At 42.1% G+C, this 15,921-nt stretch overlaps 1 protein-coding gene across 15 annotated transcripts in view; it reads right to left on the bottom strand.

Annotated features, from left to right (window-relative positions):
- Positions 1-15,921, bottom strand: part of NEDD4L (NEDD4 like E3 ubiquitin protein ligase) — a 285,795-nt gene that overhangs the window by 61,885 nt on the left and 207,989 nt on the right. For all 15 annotated transcript variants that reach the window (XM_084888495.1, XM_084888492.1, XM_084888493.1 and 12 more), the window contains 4 exons: positions 9,107-9,157; positions 6,589-6,650; positions 6,326-6,428; positions 4,561-4,724 (listed from right to left, as the gene is read on the bottom strand). In XM_084888495.1, the coding sequence (XP_084744621.1) occupies positions 4,561-4,724; positions 6,326-6,428; positions 6,589-6,635 (314 nt within the window). In that variant the 5' untranslated portion in view covers positions 6,636-6,650; positions 9,107-9,157. The remainder of the gene's footprint in view (positions 1-4,560; positions 4,725-6,325; positions 6,429-6,588; positions 6,651-9,106; positions 9,158-15,921) is intronic.

Raw genomic sequence — 15,921 nt, 5'->3', positions numbered from 1 at the left:
GAAGTATACAAAAGTCCATTATTTTGGAAGAACTGGTGTGCTTTTTTAAAAGGGCATTTAAAATCAATTATGCTAATCTTCCGTACCCAACATGCTCAAATAATTAGTAATCTGTGTGAACCAGAAGCAACTAAAGAGCATAAAGAAACCAGATACCTCTGATTTTGAAATTCCAAACATGGCTTTTATGGTCTTTAGTGCTAACATGAAAATGTTCACACCATGGTATTTAATTAACTGAATGAGAGGGTTTGGAACAGAAGTTGTTGAAACTGACTGGAAATATAGTCACTAATGGCCAGATAAACATGTGAAATATTCCTAATCTGACAAACTAAAACAGAAAAATGGTTTTACCTTGGGCCAGAAAAAATCTAAAGAATGACAATTTCAATTTTTGTCAGTCATTAATTTCACATATGTATTCTTCATTTAACTTTCATGGAAAATGTACAAATGAATAAAGACAAGAAAAACCAAATTTATCAAGTTCAGTGCCAATTAAGATCAGTGTGCCAGATCATTTACATTCACATACATTAGTGACTATATGACTGTACTACTGCTAAGACAGGGAAAGATATACAAAGTAGTTTAGAGAGCTAAATTAAGTGCAAATTAAGTGATTTTAAAAGTTCATCTTCATTTATCATCGTCATGTAATTCCCCACCTTTAAAAAAAAAGCTGTTGTTTTTATAGTAAAAAGCCTAGCATTTATGTTAAAATAGGAAACGGATAAATTTAAAATGAGGGGTGTTTTAAAAGCCACCATCAAACTTGAGGGAGCTGGGGTGTCTTCTCTGGTCACCTTCTGTTCTAGTTTGCATCCAGACCTAAGCCTGTCCTAGACAGTTCAGGAAACCATGTGCCTAGATCATTTTCAGAAGTGACTCATCTGTAGTCAGTCATTCAGTAGGCACTGGCTGAGCTCTGACCTTGTGCCAGGTGCAAAGGATAGATCTTCTCCAACAGGGAATTAGAATATTCTGTGCTCCGAGTCAGGACTGGGGAAGCCCAAGGTTTTTGCAGGGACACCTGCCTAAAGGGGTCCGGCTTCCCAGAGGAAGGTGCATTAAGCTGGCGATAGCTGGGGAAGGGCATGTTCTAGGTTTCCCCCCCTCTTTTTGGAGGGTTGGGGAGGGAAGTAGCACAGCCATGGAGCCAAAAAGAAGGGAAAGTAATGAGGAAGCGGCTTGCATGACTGGGCCACTTGGGTGCACTGCATATTTATGACTGTGGTGGCGAGTCTGGAGGAGAGAGGGTGGAGACAGACCTTGTAAAAAGTCTGAGGGCACTGAGATTTTTTCAGGGTGAACAATTTTTAGTGTTTGAAGTTTGGGGCACAAGGTAAGAAATGAGAATTACCAGGAGTGTCCCAATTCTCTATTAGCACATGGTAATCATTAATCATTAGGTGATATTCTCAGAGACAGCGATTAATACAGACTTCACAATATCAATTTTTCTCCAACAAGTACTGGAGTATTCTGTGAAAACTGACTTCTGAAAACAATTTTTTTCTGTATTAAAACAATCCCTTAATTCTGTAAGGCTTGAGGGCTTCAGGCCAAGCCAAATAAAGTTAAGGGGAAAGAACCCCGAGTTCTCAAACAGCACAGATGGATCAAGAGGTCACTGTGGAAACCCACTCTACTTATCTCACTCTTCTTGGCTTTCCAGACGTCACCTGTTGAAAAGGAGCCATTCCACGAGCTCCACCCAGAGTCCTGCTGTGTCCTCCCTGGCTCCACCTCTCCTTGGAGCTCAGCTGCCTCAGGGATGGGGATGATCACATCACTGACTTCTCCTAAACTTCCTATGGACCTGTACTTGGATGAAGAACCGCATCTTCCCATGTTGCTTCTGATCTCCTGCTTTGCCAGCATTACACAAGCTACATCTTCTGTTTTGGTTTAATTCTTTGGTACATGGCCACCCAAGATGGTTATGTTTAGAAAACCACATCAAGAGTTTTTGCAGTGATTCCCTTATTAGTTTTACAACTCTGGGAGGTAGCTAAAGTTGCAATTATCACAATTTATCCCCCCAATATAGATTTCAATTAAAAAGTAATTATTAATGAAAGTGAAAAATTTGCTGAGACCGGGTTGGCTCAGTGGGTAGAGCGTAGGCCTGCGGAGTGAAGGGTCCCTGGTTTGATTCCGGTCAAGGGCATGTACCTTGGTTGCAGGCACATCCCCAGTAGGGGATGTGTAAGAGGCAGCTGATCGATGATTCTCTCTCATTGTTGTTTCTAACTCGCTATCCCTCTCTCTTCCTCTCTGTAAAAAAATCAATAAAATATAAAAAAAAGAAAGTGAAAAATTTCCATTGATATATTGGCCATAAGTATTTTTTCCTTTGTGAGTTGTAGTGGTCACTTTTCTACAGAGGTCACATGACATATTGGTCCCCGTAGAGTGCTATGTTTTAAGGTACTTTCTTACGATATTTAGCAAAGGTAGGTTATGGTGTTTTGCTTAGGGTTATCGCTACCAAGATTCTTCTGATCACTACATATTACCAAATCCAAGGTAGGTTCGTTTTTTTTTTTAAACTACAAATAGCTAGAGTAGTCAAATGACTTATAACAGTTTTAACAGCTATGGCCATTAACCAAAGGAAAATAGAAAAATATCTAATTTAATTTAATTTGAAAGATCACTGAATCATTTCCATGGGGAAAAAATTACAATAAAAAGAGTTTAGCATCACCCCAATATCCTGATATTCTGTTGTCCTGGGGGCAATGAGCTGGTGTCCATGCTGGGTAGTCCAAAGCTGACCAAGGACAGCTCATATTCATAAGTAGCCATCTGAAGGCTTAGGAAGGACTGGCTGTTTGTTGAGCAAGCTCTAGTTCTAAATCAACAAAACCCAGACCAAACTTCTTGGCTACTTTCCCTACTCAGAATATCTTCGAAGTTTCTAAAGAGAAGAGTTATCAACACCACCATCCACCCATCACATTGCTAATACCACTTGTTTCAAAATATCATCAGCAAATTTCCTTCAGAGTCTGGGTTAAGGAGACAATTATCTAACCTGATATACTTGGCCTTTAGTACCTGTTGCAAATTATATAACTCATTGATAATTATCTCCTTATCTTGGCTGCTAGGGAACTCATGATTGCTAGAATAATTTTTTCTTTTCCTTCTTTTAATACTTTGTTTTTACTTTTTATTGCATATTAACAGTTTTAGGTCTTGAGATATAGGTGATTTAAAAATAAGCTAAGGGAAATAAGCCAGTCAGAGAAATACAAGTATCACATGATCTTACTCATATGTGGAATTTAAAGAACAAAATAAACCCAGAGACACAGAAGCATGAAACAGACTGATGTATTTCAGAAGGAAGGTGGGGGTGAGTGAGAAGAGATTAACCAAAGAACTTATATGCATAACCCATGGACACAGACAATAGTATGGTGAAGGTCTGGGTTTAAGGGGGAGGGAGGTGAGGTAGAAGGGGTCAATGGAGGAAATAAAAGGGACATCTGTAATACTTTCAACAATTAAGATAAATTAAAAATAAGTAAATAGAAACAAGTTACTTCAAATCCTTTTTTATAGTAGCTGAGGTTTAACTAGTGTTTATTTGTTATCATCAAACCAAAAATTGCCAAGTAAACAAAACAGTAATCAGTGTACTGCCTCCCTAAGGTTGGGGAGGGATCAGAATAAGCAGTAATTACTAATTCTGAGTTTGCAACCCTCCCATGTGTTCCTAATTATATCAAAGGGGTGATATAGAAATTTCCCAAAAAGGGAAAACAAAAAATTTTAAGAGGGTTTCTAAATCAAGTAATTAAAGGGAATAAAAATCCCAAATCTTAAGGGAAAGAGAACACTGCAAGGCCAATTTGCTTGTTGTTTTCCATTCTGGGTTAGTGAGAAAAGGAAGCTGAAGAAGAGGGAAATGATATCACCAAAGAAAAGACTAATCTAAGAAATGTAATCTCTGCTTTGTGTTTCATAAATCAGACAGACAAATCAATCCTATATAATAAAGGGCTAATATGCAAATTGACCAAATGGGGGAAAAGCCACCAGTCACTATAATGCGCACTGACCACCAGGGGGCAGACAGGGGAGCACCACTCAGCCAGAAGCCAGGCTCACAATTGGTAAGCGCAGTGGAGGTGGTGGGAGCCTCTCCTGCCTCCGTGGCAGTGCCAAAGTTGACTGACTGCAGCTTAGGCCCCTTAAGCCTGCTTCCCAAAGGGGAGCCACAGTTGAACATCCCTCGAGGGCTCCCAGACTTTGAGAGGGTGCAGGCCGGGCTGAGGGAGCCCCCCCAAGTACACAAATTTCATGCACTGGGCCTCTAGCTAGTTCATAAAATAGCAGAATGTGATCAAAGGCAAGGGCTTCCTCATCATAAGTGAATTCCGGCAGGCTGCCATGCTCTTGAACTCAATGAAGGGCAACCCTGAGGTACCACGTGCTTTTACAGACATGAGATATATTTCCCATGCCCGGCTCAAAGAGCTGCCACGTTTGGCCCTACCTGCAGATGGTGATGTGTGTTCCTAATCATCCTACAGTACTCACATCAGGGTCGGTCGGTGCCACTGAGTGGTCCGGTTGTTGTGGTTGACGTAGTAAGTCCGACCTAAATTGTCCACTTTCTCTTCCCAGCCAGGGGGCAGAGGAGGAGGAAGTTCCTCCTGGTGCTGAGAAGCCGAGTCATTCGAGTCCACGACTTCCCACCCGTGCTGCAGAGTAAGATCACAGGGAAGGTCATGAGGCTGGGTCTTTGGGTAAGGAAGACACTCACAGTGCCCATGTCCTTTTTCTGCTGCTCTCTGGCTCCTGCAGTGGCTTCCTGTGCCACATCTGAAGAAATTCCCCAAAAGGGACAAAAATAAAACAAAACAAAACAAAAAAACACTCCAATTCTATGAGAGTATTAAAATATTTTGAGCAACTAATTGTGGCCTTAAGATGATTGCACTAGAAGGAGCCATAAGGGTTGGTAATGTACTGTCTGCTGTGTTTTTAAGTCACTTTCTACTCCTTCCACATTGAATATTCGTTATGTTGACCCAGAAGCCTCCAAGGCTATACAAAGCCAGGGCACTGACACGGGTCATGTTACAGCTGCCATCCTTTCAACACCTCCCAGAGGCAAAGGGGAGCTGGGAGATAAGCCGCACCGCGTGTGTTCTAACATGATTGCAGCACCAGTGACCAGGAGGGAGGCTGTCCCTGAAGGTTGGCTTTGGGGGGGGTGAAGCTCACATTCCCCATCCAGTACAATCCCGGGAGCCAGAGATGTCTGGATGCTGTGGCATTCTACTTACACCCCCTACTGACTGGGGCCACATAAACAGGCTCCATGGAATCAGTTAAATTTTTGCAACACATATTTTAGGCATTAAGTATTCCTTCCTAACATCCCTAGTAAAGTCACTGGAAAATGAAGTAATTCACAGGTTACTATGGTTGGAAGGTTAGAAGAGTGTAATTCCTTGGATTTGAGATAAGAATCTGTTGATGTGCTTGACATTCATGACTGTCTACCTCCCACTTCACTCCTCCTCACAGATGAAAGCTCACAGATGAAATACCGCCTGGAAATCTGACCTCTGGGTCCACGGGAGGCTCAGTTGACTTGCCCTCGTAAGTCACATATCACATATATGCAACAGCTGCAAACAGATGTGTAAAACAAGCCATAGAGAGGCTTTGTTTAGTGGACATTTTCAGGACAGGGGAAGACTCTAACAAAACAGCACTGTCAGAAGGATGTGCTGAGAAGGTACAATAGGACCCACGGATTAGATATGTGACTAGCAAGTTAAAAGGCAGCGAGGCCAGGAGGGAAAGAAAGAAAATTCCCCTGAAAGCTCATTCCAAAATGGCATTCCTAGAGTAAAGCTTGCCTGATGCACGCTGTCACCTGTGGGCCAAACGCGTGAGAGACCTGGGCAAGTTTTTCTAAATCACTTGATCCACTTTGAAGCAATTCCAATTGCTAAATGGAATTTACAAAGAGCTGAGAGTCCAAAGTAATAACAGAATTAAATATGTGAGGAGAATTCACATAGGGGTGGGTATTAAAATAGAGGTTAGCATTTTATAAAGAGAAATCTTTTCAATTATTAGTGTTTTAATGTAAGATGAAAAGTTCATCTTTTTTTACTAAAAACAAACACACTGGTAGATGATCAAAGACAGATTCACAGGCACTTTTAAGTTGTTTTTTCATATTTAAAAGCTTTATAAACCTTATTTCCTTAAATAATAAAATCTTACGATGAAATAGTCATATGATCTTAGGAAAGAAAGAGAGACCAAGGCCTCATGCTCTTACCTCCATATCTTCCCTCTGCTCACTGTTTTCTTCATCTTGGCCTCCGTTTTTTGGCATATAGGCCATTTTCAATCGCAAGAATCCCTTAACTCGAGATTTATGACTGTATGACAGAAGAACATTGGTTATAAAGGATATGGCTTGGTTATATCTTTCATATTTATGATGACTTTTGAAAAAGGTAAAACAGGAAAAGTTGCTAAATTTTCCTCAGAGAAAACCAATAGCCAAGGCATAATGGACCCCTGCCTCCGAGGCCTCACCTTCTTGGTCTGAGGAGAAAGTCCTTAAACGTGTAGGGTCGCTCCATGGTTGGGTCTTCTGTCTGCAGGAAGAAGAAGTAAATTTTCAATACCCCTGAGATACTGTATTGTTAGGTACATCAGACTGGATTACAGAGAGTACATTTTCATTTTAGAATATGGGAACAGCAAAGACAGAGTTGGTTCCTCAACCAGTTACTTGAACAATTATTTAACATTTTATAGGTCCCAGACTTTAGTCACTCAAGGTCCACTAGATGTCACTATCAACATCCGTTTTCAGGAGCCAACCCAGCCGTAGACAAATGACAAAATGATAGTGGTCAATGCCAAGCATAACTCCTAACTACAGGGTGGAGGCCTCAATCTCACACACTGGTTAATGCCAGAGAACCAGTGGTCATCCAAGAAACCTAAATATGAAGTTAACAGGAAAGTATGTAAGATCTAATCTGTGAAGGCAATGATTTTACTTTAACATTAAAGTATCATGCCATTAGCCTACACCAGTGGTCAGCAAACTGCGGCTCGCGAGCCACATGCAGCTCTTTGGCCCCTTGAGTGTGGCTCTTCCACAAAATACCATAGCCTGGGCGAGTCTATTTTGAAGAAATAGCGTTAGAAGAAGTTTAAAAAATTTGACTCTCAAAAAAAATTTCAATCGTTGTACTGTTGATATTTGGCTCTGTTGACTAATGAGTTTGCTGACCACTGGCCTAGACAAATGAAAGGTTATTTCCTCCACAGAGATTGTCCTAGGTGGCACCATCAATCTACCTTTTGCTGCTTATTTCATGAACCTAGGAATGCAATTGTAACATTTGTCCATTTTTCGAAGAAATCAAAAGATTGTGCTTAATCAAAGCAAGCAGTAAATTAGAAAAATAAATGTTACTATTTCATTAATAGTAAAATCTCAAAAACCTAGGCTCTTTAATGAAACATAATTTAAAATATTTACTTCTCTAACAAAAGAGACCATAATACCATGATTTAGTTTTGTATGAGAGGAGTGTGTGTATGCATTTATACTTGAAACAAGTGACCTGGTGCACAGATCTGTGCACATTGCAAGGAAATAAATTAGAAGGTGGCTGGTGGAGCAGGTCTGGCAGGGCAGGACTGGGCAAGAGGGGTGGCACATACCCTGGAGCCAACCTCCCACAGGTGCCTTCCCACCATGCTCGAAGGGTGCACAGTGAGCCGGGTCCCTCTGGTAGGTGAGGTCCCTCAGCCTGGCCTGTGGGGACTAGGCCAAAACCGGCTCTCTGACATTCCCCAAGGGGTCCCAGAGTGCGAGAGGGCACTCTTGCAAAGTTGTTGTCGTACAGGGTGTGGAACTCAAACCCAAGTATGCAAAGATTCAGAGCCAACAGTGCCCCAGCAACAACATAATCCACGGCCGAAGGTGGAATTGGATGGCCCGAGAGGAATCAGGCTCCCTCCTCTCTGGTTTCAGGGTGCGTCACCCAAGAACTGCTGCTGCCAAGTCACTGTAGCTCAGCAGCCCCTGCGTTTAGCATCTGCCCCCTGGTGGTCAGTGTGCATCATAGCTACCGGTCAGATGGACACTTAGCATATTAACCATATATATATATATATATATATATATATATATATATATATATATATATATATGTATGTTATCTATTTGTCATTTCCTGCTTTAAATTGCCAATGGTTTCTTCCTTTGCTTATAATAAACTGAAAATTATTTCTATGCCTTCAAGGTCAAACAGGGTCTGGCTGGCAATTACCTGTAACCTCACTGTGAACCATTTGACTTATCCTCTCTTGGCTGCTATTTCAATCACTCTGTGTTGCCCAAGAGCCAGAGGAAGGGCGGAACAATATGGAAAAGCAAAGCTGGAATATGAGGTGACCTACTGCTCACCAACGTCTCAGGGTCTTGTCCCCACAGTCTGTCTATATCGTCTCAGTTATTTGTCAATAGATCTAAATGTTTTGCTGCTCATCTGAGCAGAGGGAAATGGTAGCCACACCACACATGCTAACTCCTATTTCTAAAGCTGAGTGACAAGTTCATTCAGAAGCAACAGCATCTTTTGTCTATGCTGACTGAGAAAGCCATATAGCAAATTCTGGGCACCATCAGCTTGTAGAAATGTAGGCCACAGAAATAGCATGTGCAGTTCCAGATGAAGGGAACACATGTTTCATTAGATACAGAGGATGAATTTGAAAGCAAAAACACCTCAGTGACTAGGAGGGGTCTGACAGAGGAAGGGAGCTGTTTTAAATGAATTGACAAAGGAAGATGAAAGGGCAGAAGAGCAAGAAGCAGGTGACACTGACTAGCATACTTGGAGATTCAGATACACTTGATTCTTTCTTATCACCATGAAAAGACCACTTTCTGGAGAAAAAAAACAACAACAACTAGGGCTCTTTACTTCAGCCTCCTCCACTGTGTTGAGGAAATATTACTCTGAAAATATAGCCAGCTGCAAACAATGAGAAGCCACTGCTCACAAAAGGCAATAGTAACCATCCTCACCGGGAGATGATTAAGGGGCACGTCAACCTGTCCCAGGAAGTCGTCTCGTGTCTGTTGAGAAGAGAGCAGAGAGTTAATGTTCCCATCGATTTCAGTGTGTCAGCATTCTTAAACATTTATTTACAGACAGAGACAAAAGTTCAGGGCCTGACATTATGATGTCATGGGGATGGGTCAAGGCAGGTGGCCCAGATGAGGCACGGACAGCTGTCATCTGGGAGACAGGAGAGCCTCGGCCCCATACACCTGACCTGTAGATGCCCAACACTTTATGGGATGTCCAGTACCCAAGTTCAGCAAACTGCTCTCAACCTAGTATCTTATTGGTGGATTGCCTTGCTTTCCTGCCTGGTATTGAGATATGGGACTGAAGATTACTAGGTTAAGAGCCTGAACTCAAACCAGCCTACCCAGATAGGAGCCTGGAATAGGACAGATCTTCCTGGTCACCAGGCTCCCCACCAATGAAGTAGGTCTATTAATAGTGCCTATATTCTCTGGTTGCTGTGAGGACAAGGTGTGGTCTTTGGCACAGGGCCTGCTTCGCTGTTGTGGTGCGACATGGCAGGTGCCTCTTCTGCTGTCTGAATAAAGCTGAGACGTTTGATCAGTTTAGAATGGTGATAGGTCATCTGTTGGACCTGAGGAGCATGATTGTCAAGAAAGTGTCACTCAGGTTGACCGAGACTTGGGGGTCACAACTCGACCAATTTAAAGAGAAGACAGTAAAGACAGGTTGGGAATATTTTAACAAATACAGGGTGTGGCAAAAGGAGGTTGATAGTTGTTCATCTAAAAAATTATAAAATAGCTTAATGAATAATAATGCAAGCATAAACTGTCTCACATACTTTAAGCCTACTTTTGCCCACCTGGAATTTATTAATCAAGTGCTATAAACTAAAGAGCTCCCTGAGAGCTGAGAGTTTAGGGCAAGAGTGCACAGCCTAGTTATTAATAAATCGTATACATTATTTATCATAAAAAATGGCCTCAAACTTTCAATCTAGTAAGTACACTGCTTCAGAATACAAGTTCATGGATTAGTTAATGGTTAAATTGTGGACCCATCATGCTTCTTCCACTCTCCATCTACTACACAGCACAGATCTTTCTGACTTAAAATAGACTTAGATGAAATACACTCTGAGAAATCCTCACAGGTGCCTCTTCAGGCTCTGGGATATACCTGGGAAGACATAACTCAGTACAGGGGTCATGACCTGGCCCATGGGGTGTCTGACCAGTTGTTTGCACTATGTCCTGTTGTTAGAGGGCATGTGTCATAGCTGCTGCCCTGGCCCTAGGCACAAACCAGACACAAGGACTTCTATGACCCTCCTATAAAAACAGGCAGTAGCACTTACCACATTCAGAAATGCCTAAAACCTGGCAAGCCCTGTCCCACAGCCACCTTGAGGCCAGACCTCTCACTCTGAATCTGGGCTCTTATTGCACTCTTTACTAGTCTGCCGTGGATTTTTATCATTTATGGAGACCACCTCTCAAATGTACTTGGAAACGTCTCTTCTTGCACTTAAAAAGCAGCAGCAGGTAAATATAAATGAGAGTTAGTGACATGATTTTCTCTGGACTTAGGATTTCCTTTTAGGTAATTTTAAAAATGTAATTAACTAGAAAGCTATTTGTCTTCTCTAAACAATGCATGAAGAATAATAGAAAATCAAAGTTACTGCTGGTTGGGTGTGCAGGAAGCATGAGATTAGCCCAATCTTGTGATGAGATTCTCATTTGTTTTCTTAGGTACATTTGCTACGGGTTGCCAATAAATGCTATATACCTTTTAAAAATATATATATTTTTATTGATTTTAGAGAGGATGGAAAAGGGAGATTAAAAAAAAAAAATCAATGATAAGAGAGAATCACTGATTACCTGACTCTCCTGCATGCCCCCTTCTGGGGACTGATCCTGCAACCTGGGTATGTGCCCTAACGGGGAATCAAACCATGTCCTCCTGGTTCAAAGGTTGATGCTCAACCACTAAACCACAATGGCCGGCAATGCTGTAGATCTTAACAAAAGAAGCAGCCTGCAGAAGGCTCAAAAAAGGAAGAAAGCTTCCTTTTTTGCTGTCCAAAGAGTTAGGGATCATTCCAGGCCCAATTTGGCTAGTTTACTTATAATTACAAAACTAGTGTAATTATCAGTTAACTCTGCAATAAAAAATGAAACAAGTAGTGTGTTGACTACTGACCATAAATTGCCCGTCTACCTAATTACTACTTGTCCCCTCTCCTCCTGCTACTGCTGTTGATGCTGGGAAAGAAACACAGACGGATGCAACTGCCAAAAGGAGATTATCCCACTCAGAGCTTCGGTCATAACCTGATACCATTCAAAGCCATTCATCCATCGTTAACCTCAGGGCACTGCAACAAAAATCCACATAACAGCTGCATGCCCATGCTGTTTTTTTGTGGAGATGTTAAGAATTCTAAACTGATCAAAAGGCTCAGCTTTGTTCAAGCACCAGAAGAGGCACCTGCCATGTTGGGCCACAACAGCGAAGGAGCATCTTACTGGGATGGTGGCTCTCCACAGTTTGCTGAGACTTGGGTGGGGAGTCCTGTGAAAATGCCATTTGCTATGTTATTGTTAACACCACCTCCGGTTTGGACTCTACTTCTTCCCTCCAATGAAACAGTTTTGCTGAATCCCCGAGGCCTGAGGCAAACCTCATGTGTACCTTAACGAGTCTTCTCATTGCATTGAAAAACAATTTATAAAACTGCCAAAGATGGAGCAATCTCAGGATTAAAATACACACAAGGTCCACCTTATTTCTGGTGCACATCAAGGATGACTAAAATAAAAGAATTTTTCAAATAAAATAGGGATCAAGTCTGGAACAGCACATGTTCCAAAGGAATGGGCTTAAATAAGGGTTTCATCTGTCAGTGGAACGTGCTGGTGAGACCTGCTTTCAAAACATTCCACTGTTGCCCAAACCGAAAAAATTGTAGGTAATGTAAACCACTTAGGTTAATGGCACTATACCAATTTTCAAACATGTCTTCAATACCGCAGGAGAGCTTAGTAGGGGTTCAGAGGGCTAACTAGTGACTTTTTTGCGAGATGAGAAGTAGGCATTTCTCAAGGACACCTGGGTGTGACAGTAACAAGGTAGAAACAGCGTGCCAGAAGGGGGGATCCCCACCTGCAGGCCCTGCAGAGACATTTGAGGCCACCACCATCTCCTCAGGTCATCATGCCACAGAATGACATCTTACACCCATATCATCAAAAACATGTTACAGCAATCAATTTTTAGTAATTTCCACTACAAAATTATTTTCATCAAGCTTCATGTTAACTACAAGTGATTACAAAACACCAATTAGTTTAACTCATACAGTGAATACTGGCATTTATTGAACTTATTTTTAAGTGGAAAAAGCTATCAATCTCAACCTCAATTACCTGTCACACTATTCTAGAGGCTGAAAATGTATGGGTTAGTACCAATTATAAATGTTCCCTTCTGACAAGCCATCAAATATTTTTCCGAAGTCATGATAACACAAACAGAGCCCCTGAAACCTGTCATAGAAGGTAAAAAAAATAAAAAAATAAAAAAATAAAAAAATCTGCCTTACAGGAAAAGTGAAATTAATATACCAACATTTTCTTTTAGCACTTGCTCTCTAAACGATGATTAACTATATTCAGGACCACCCCTCCCCGCATTTATTTACTTATTTGTTTGTTTATTTATTTAGAAAAGCAAACAATAATTTATTGACCATAGCAAAAACAGTGTAACAAGGAAGGCCATAGAAGAAGCAACAGGGGAGCCTAGGCCAGGCTGCTTTGGCTCACTGGGAAGGCAGAGAAAAGGGGCCTTGGAGACAGGTTTGAGGGTTAGCCTGGGACAAGCGGTTGCTGCCCATTGGTCCCCTGGTTGGAAGACTCATGGGGTCCCTTAGAGGATACGGGCTGAGGTGTGAATAGGAGGGGGCAAAGGAATGGCACAGTTGTGTTCCCTGAAGAGAAAGTGTGCCCCTGCTTTTAAATAACTATTTCCTTTTAAATAAGAAGGGGCTTGGTGTCAATGCCACTGGAACCCAATGCTGGGACTATTCTGGCAGTGCCAGTGAACCCTATTATGGCTCTGGGGCATTTCCTCAGGCTTTCTGCGTGTACAATGGGCCAGAGCTGCCAGTACCGAGGGCACACCAGGCTCAGTTGTCTTCACAAACGAATGAGACTCAAACTCACAAAGAACACATTAAAAAAACAGCAAAGTCTTTCTTTAGGTCAGAACTGCACTTGAAGGAGGTGATCTGAATCTCACTGCACACTAATGACGACAGAAGTCATGGGTAAATGAGGCGAGGACCATGCAAGGAGGCTGAGAAAGAAAGCGCAGGACCACATGGGAAGAAAGGCACTGGAAGCGGAGAGGGTGCTCACAGGGCAAGCAGGGACCAGAAAGGCTCATTGGGAAGGTGCATCAGAGAGCTGGCACTTCCTGCAAGGTACAGTGATTACATGAAATAGTGGAGTTGTATATTAACATAGAGTTTCAACTATGAGTAGTTCACAAGAAGTTTTTTTAAAAAAATTAAAAATGGAAGAGAAAATATTAGTGTCTCACACGAAATATTGAGCAAGTACTATTTTGAGAAATTTCAGTTTCATATAGGTATGCATGAGTGTGTGCTAAGTTCTGACCTAAAATTAATTTTTCTTTGTGTGACATCATCAAAAGTTTAAAAGCCACTCAACTTTCAACAGATGAAAACCAGCTAATATTACCAATGTCTGGGGTTTATCCTAGCAATCATTAAGTAGTGGCTTTTAAGAAAATTATATTGAGAATTTCTCAAGACAAATGGGACAGAAGTCTGGAGGAATTAGAACATAAGCTACAAAGAAGGAATTAAAGAGGAAAGCTATAGTATAGTATAGTATGATTTGATGTTTGGATCTTACATATCGAGGGAAATGACCACCATGAAATACATCTCCCTGTAAGCTGCCTCTGAGGCATAAGGACCACCTAGAGGAGGCAACAGGGCTCTATTTTGAGGGTGATCGGCAACATGCTCTTGGAATCACCTAAATAATGAATAGCTGAGAAACTTTTACAGAAGCTGTCAGACAAAATGTTACAAACACAGGGACTCTTCCACAGCTGTTGTCTGGAGAGACACCTGGAGGCCGAGGTGCACTTTCAGGCACGGCCTCATTCCTCTCTGAAGGGTGACGCCAGCTTTGTCCTCATACTCCTTCCTCTTGTCATCCACATTACTCCTGTTCTGTGGACAGCTGAACTGGGGCCAACCTGACATTGCACAAGCCAGCGCTGCCCCACCTGGTGCCACTAGCCTTTGAGGTGAATCATTTCAAAATAGTATGTCCTCGATGTTACTGTAATCAAATAGTCAAGTGGCATTCTACTAAAACAAAAAGGTGCAATGATGAAATCCTCCAAATGCATATGCTCTTCTCCAAATTCACCTAGGAAGCACCAGAACACACTTTAGAGATGTCCCGTGACAGCCGGAGGGAGAAGTGATTGGAGGGGAGATTCTGGAGGAGAAAGAGTGCTCAGGGGGGCAGTAAGTTGTTTGGATGAGGCCCTGTGAGGGTCTGGACCACCTGGGGAGTGGAAGGCACAGGGTCCGTTCAGAAGGTTTCTGCTCCCAGACTCCTTGCCAGCAGGGAGTTTGTTCACCATGAGGTGGGGGAATAAGATTACATATTAGAAGCCCTTAACATAGTCCCCATCAAAAATACTCAGCAGCCAATACCACTGTTAATAAAGCAGCAACAAAGACACCAATGTCACTGAGTTGATAGTGACATAAAGCAGACTCTGGAGATGGTGGAGGAAAGGCTACAGAAGGGGAAGGAGCAACAGGGTGCTGCTGTCCCGTCCAGGACACTCTGTCCCATCCGGACAGTGGGGCCACCTGCCGGGCAGAGTATCATTAGCCCCACTCGGTGTCACCCCAATGTCCATCTCCTTTGTTCTCCTGTTCGTAAAGAGAAATCTTCCCCTTTATCCCAGAGATGCTTGGTCACCCAGACCTAGAAGAACTGACTGGACCCCACATTGTGTGTCTTTCAGTGGTCATACTCTGGCCAGTGGACTACATCCAAGTTTGCTGGGGGAGAAGCTCTAGCTGTACCTTGATGAGAAGGAATAATAAGCTGATGTGTAGCTCACCTATCTTGTGTTAGAAACTGTTATTAGCAGGTTAAAAAAAATTGCCCAAAGTCACTAAGCTAGAAAATAGTAGCCAAATTGTAAAGCCGGGCAGTCTGGTTCCAGAGTGCATGCTCTCACCACCAAGCTAGAGAGCCTGTAACTCACATACCAGGGACTGAAGGAAAAGCATTAATAGGCTCTCCTCACCCTCCTCTAAAACTAGGTGTGCTGTGCTGTAGGGGTTACATTTGCCAGATGTACACACGCACCGTACTTGCAATCTTTAAACATGCAAGGAAGATGATCTTGGCATTATTTTTTCATGTGTATGCTATTATACATGTCCTTCTCTTTCTTTATATTTTAATACAAAAATGAAAGGAGTAAAGTTGAAGAAAAGAAATGGAGCTAAATCATTTTTTTTTAATTCTTTTACTAACTCCAATAACTTTTAAAGCAGAGCTTTTTGAAGTGAAGGATGCGTACCCCTGGGAATATATATACAAAGACTTTCCAGGGTGTTGTGCATGGGCAGTTGTAAATAAATCATTTTCTAGATCTTTCCCTAACACTGAGCTGCCTGAGAACCATATCTGCCTTCTGCTGCCTCTCCTTTCCTAAATCATAACCCTAT

The sequence above is a fragment of the Pipistrellus hanaki genome, assembly GCF_964339955.1.
Source record: "Pipistrellus hanaki genome assembly, chromosome: 6".
NCBI classification, from domain to species: domain Eukaryota; kingdom Metazoa; phylum Chordata; class Mammalia; order Chiroptera; family Vespertilionidae; genus Pipistrellus; species Pipistrellus hanaki.
This window is presented reverse-complemented; position numbering and strand designations above follow the sequence as displayed.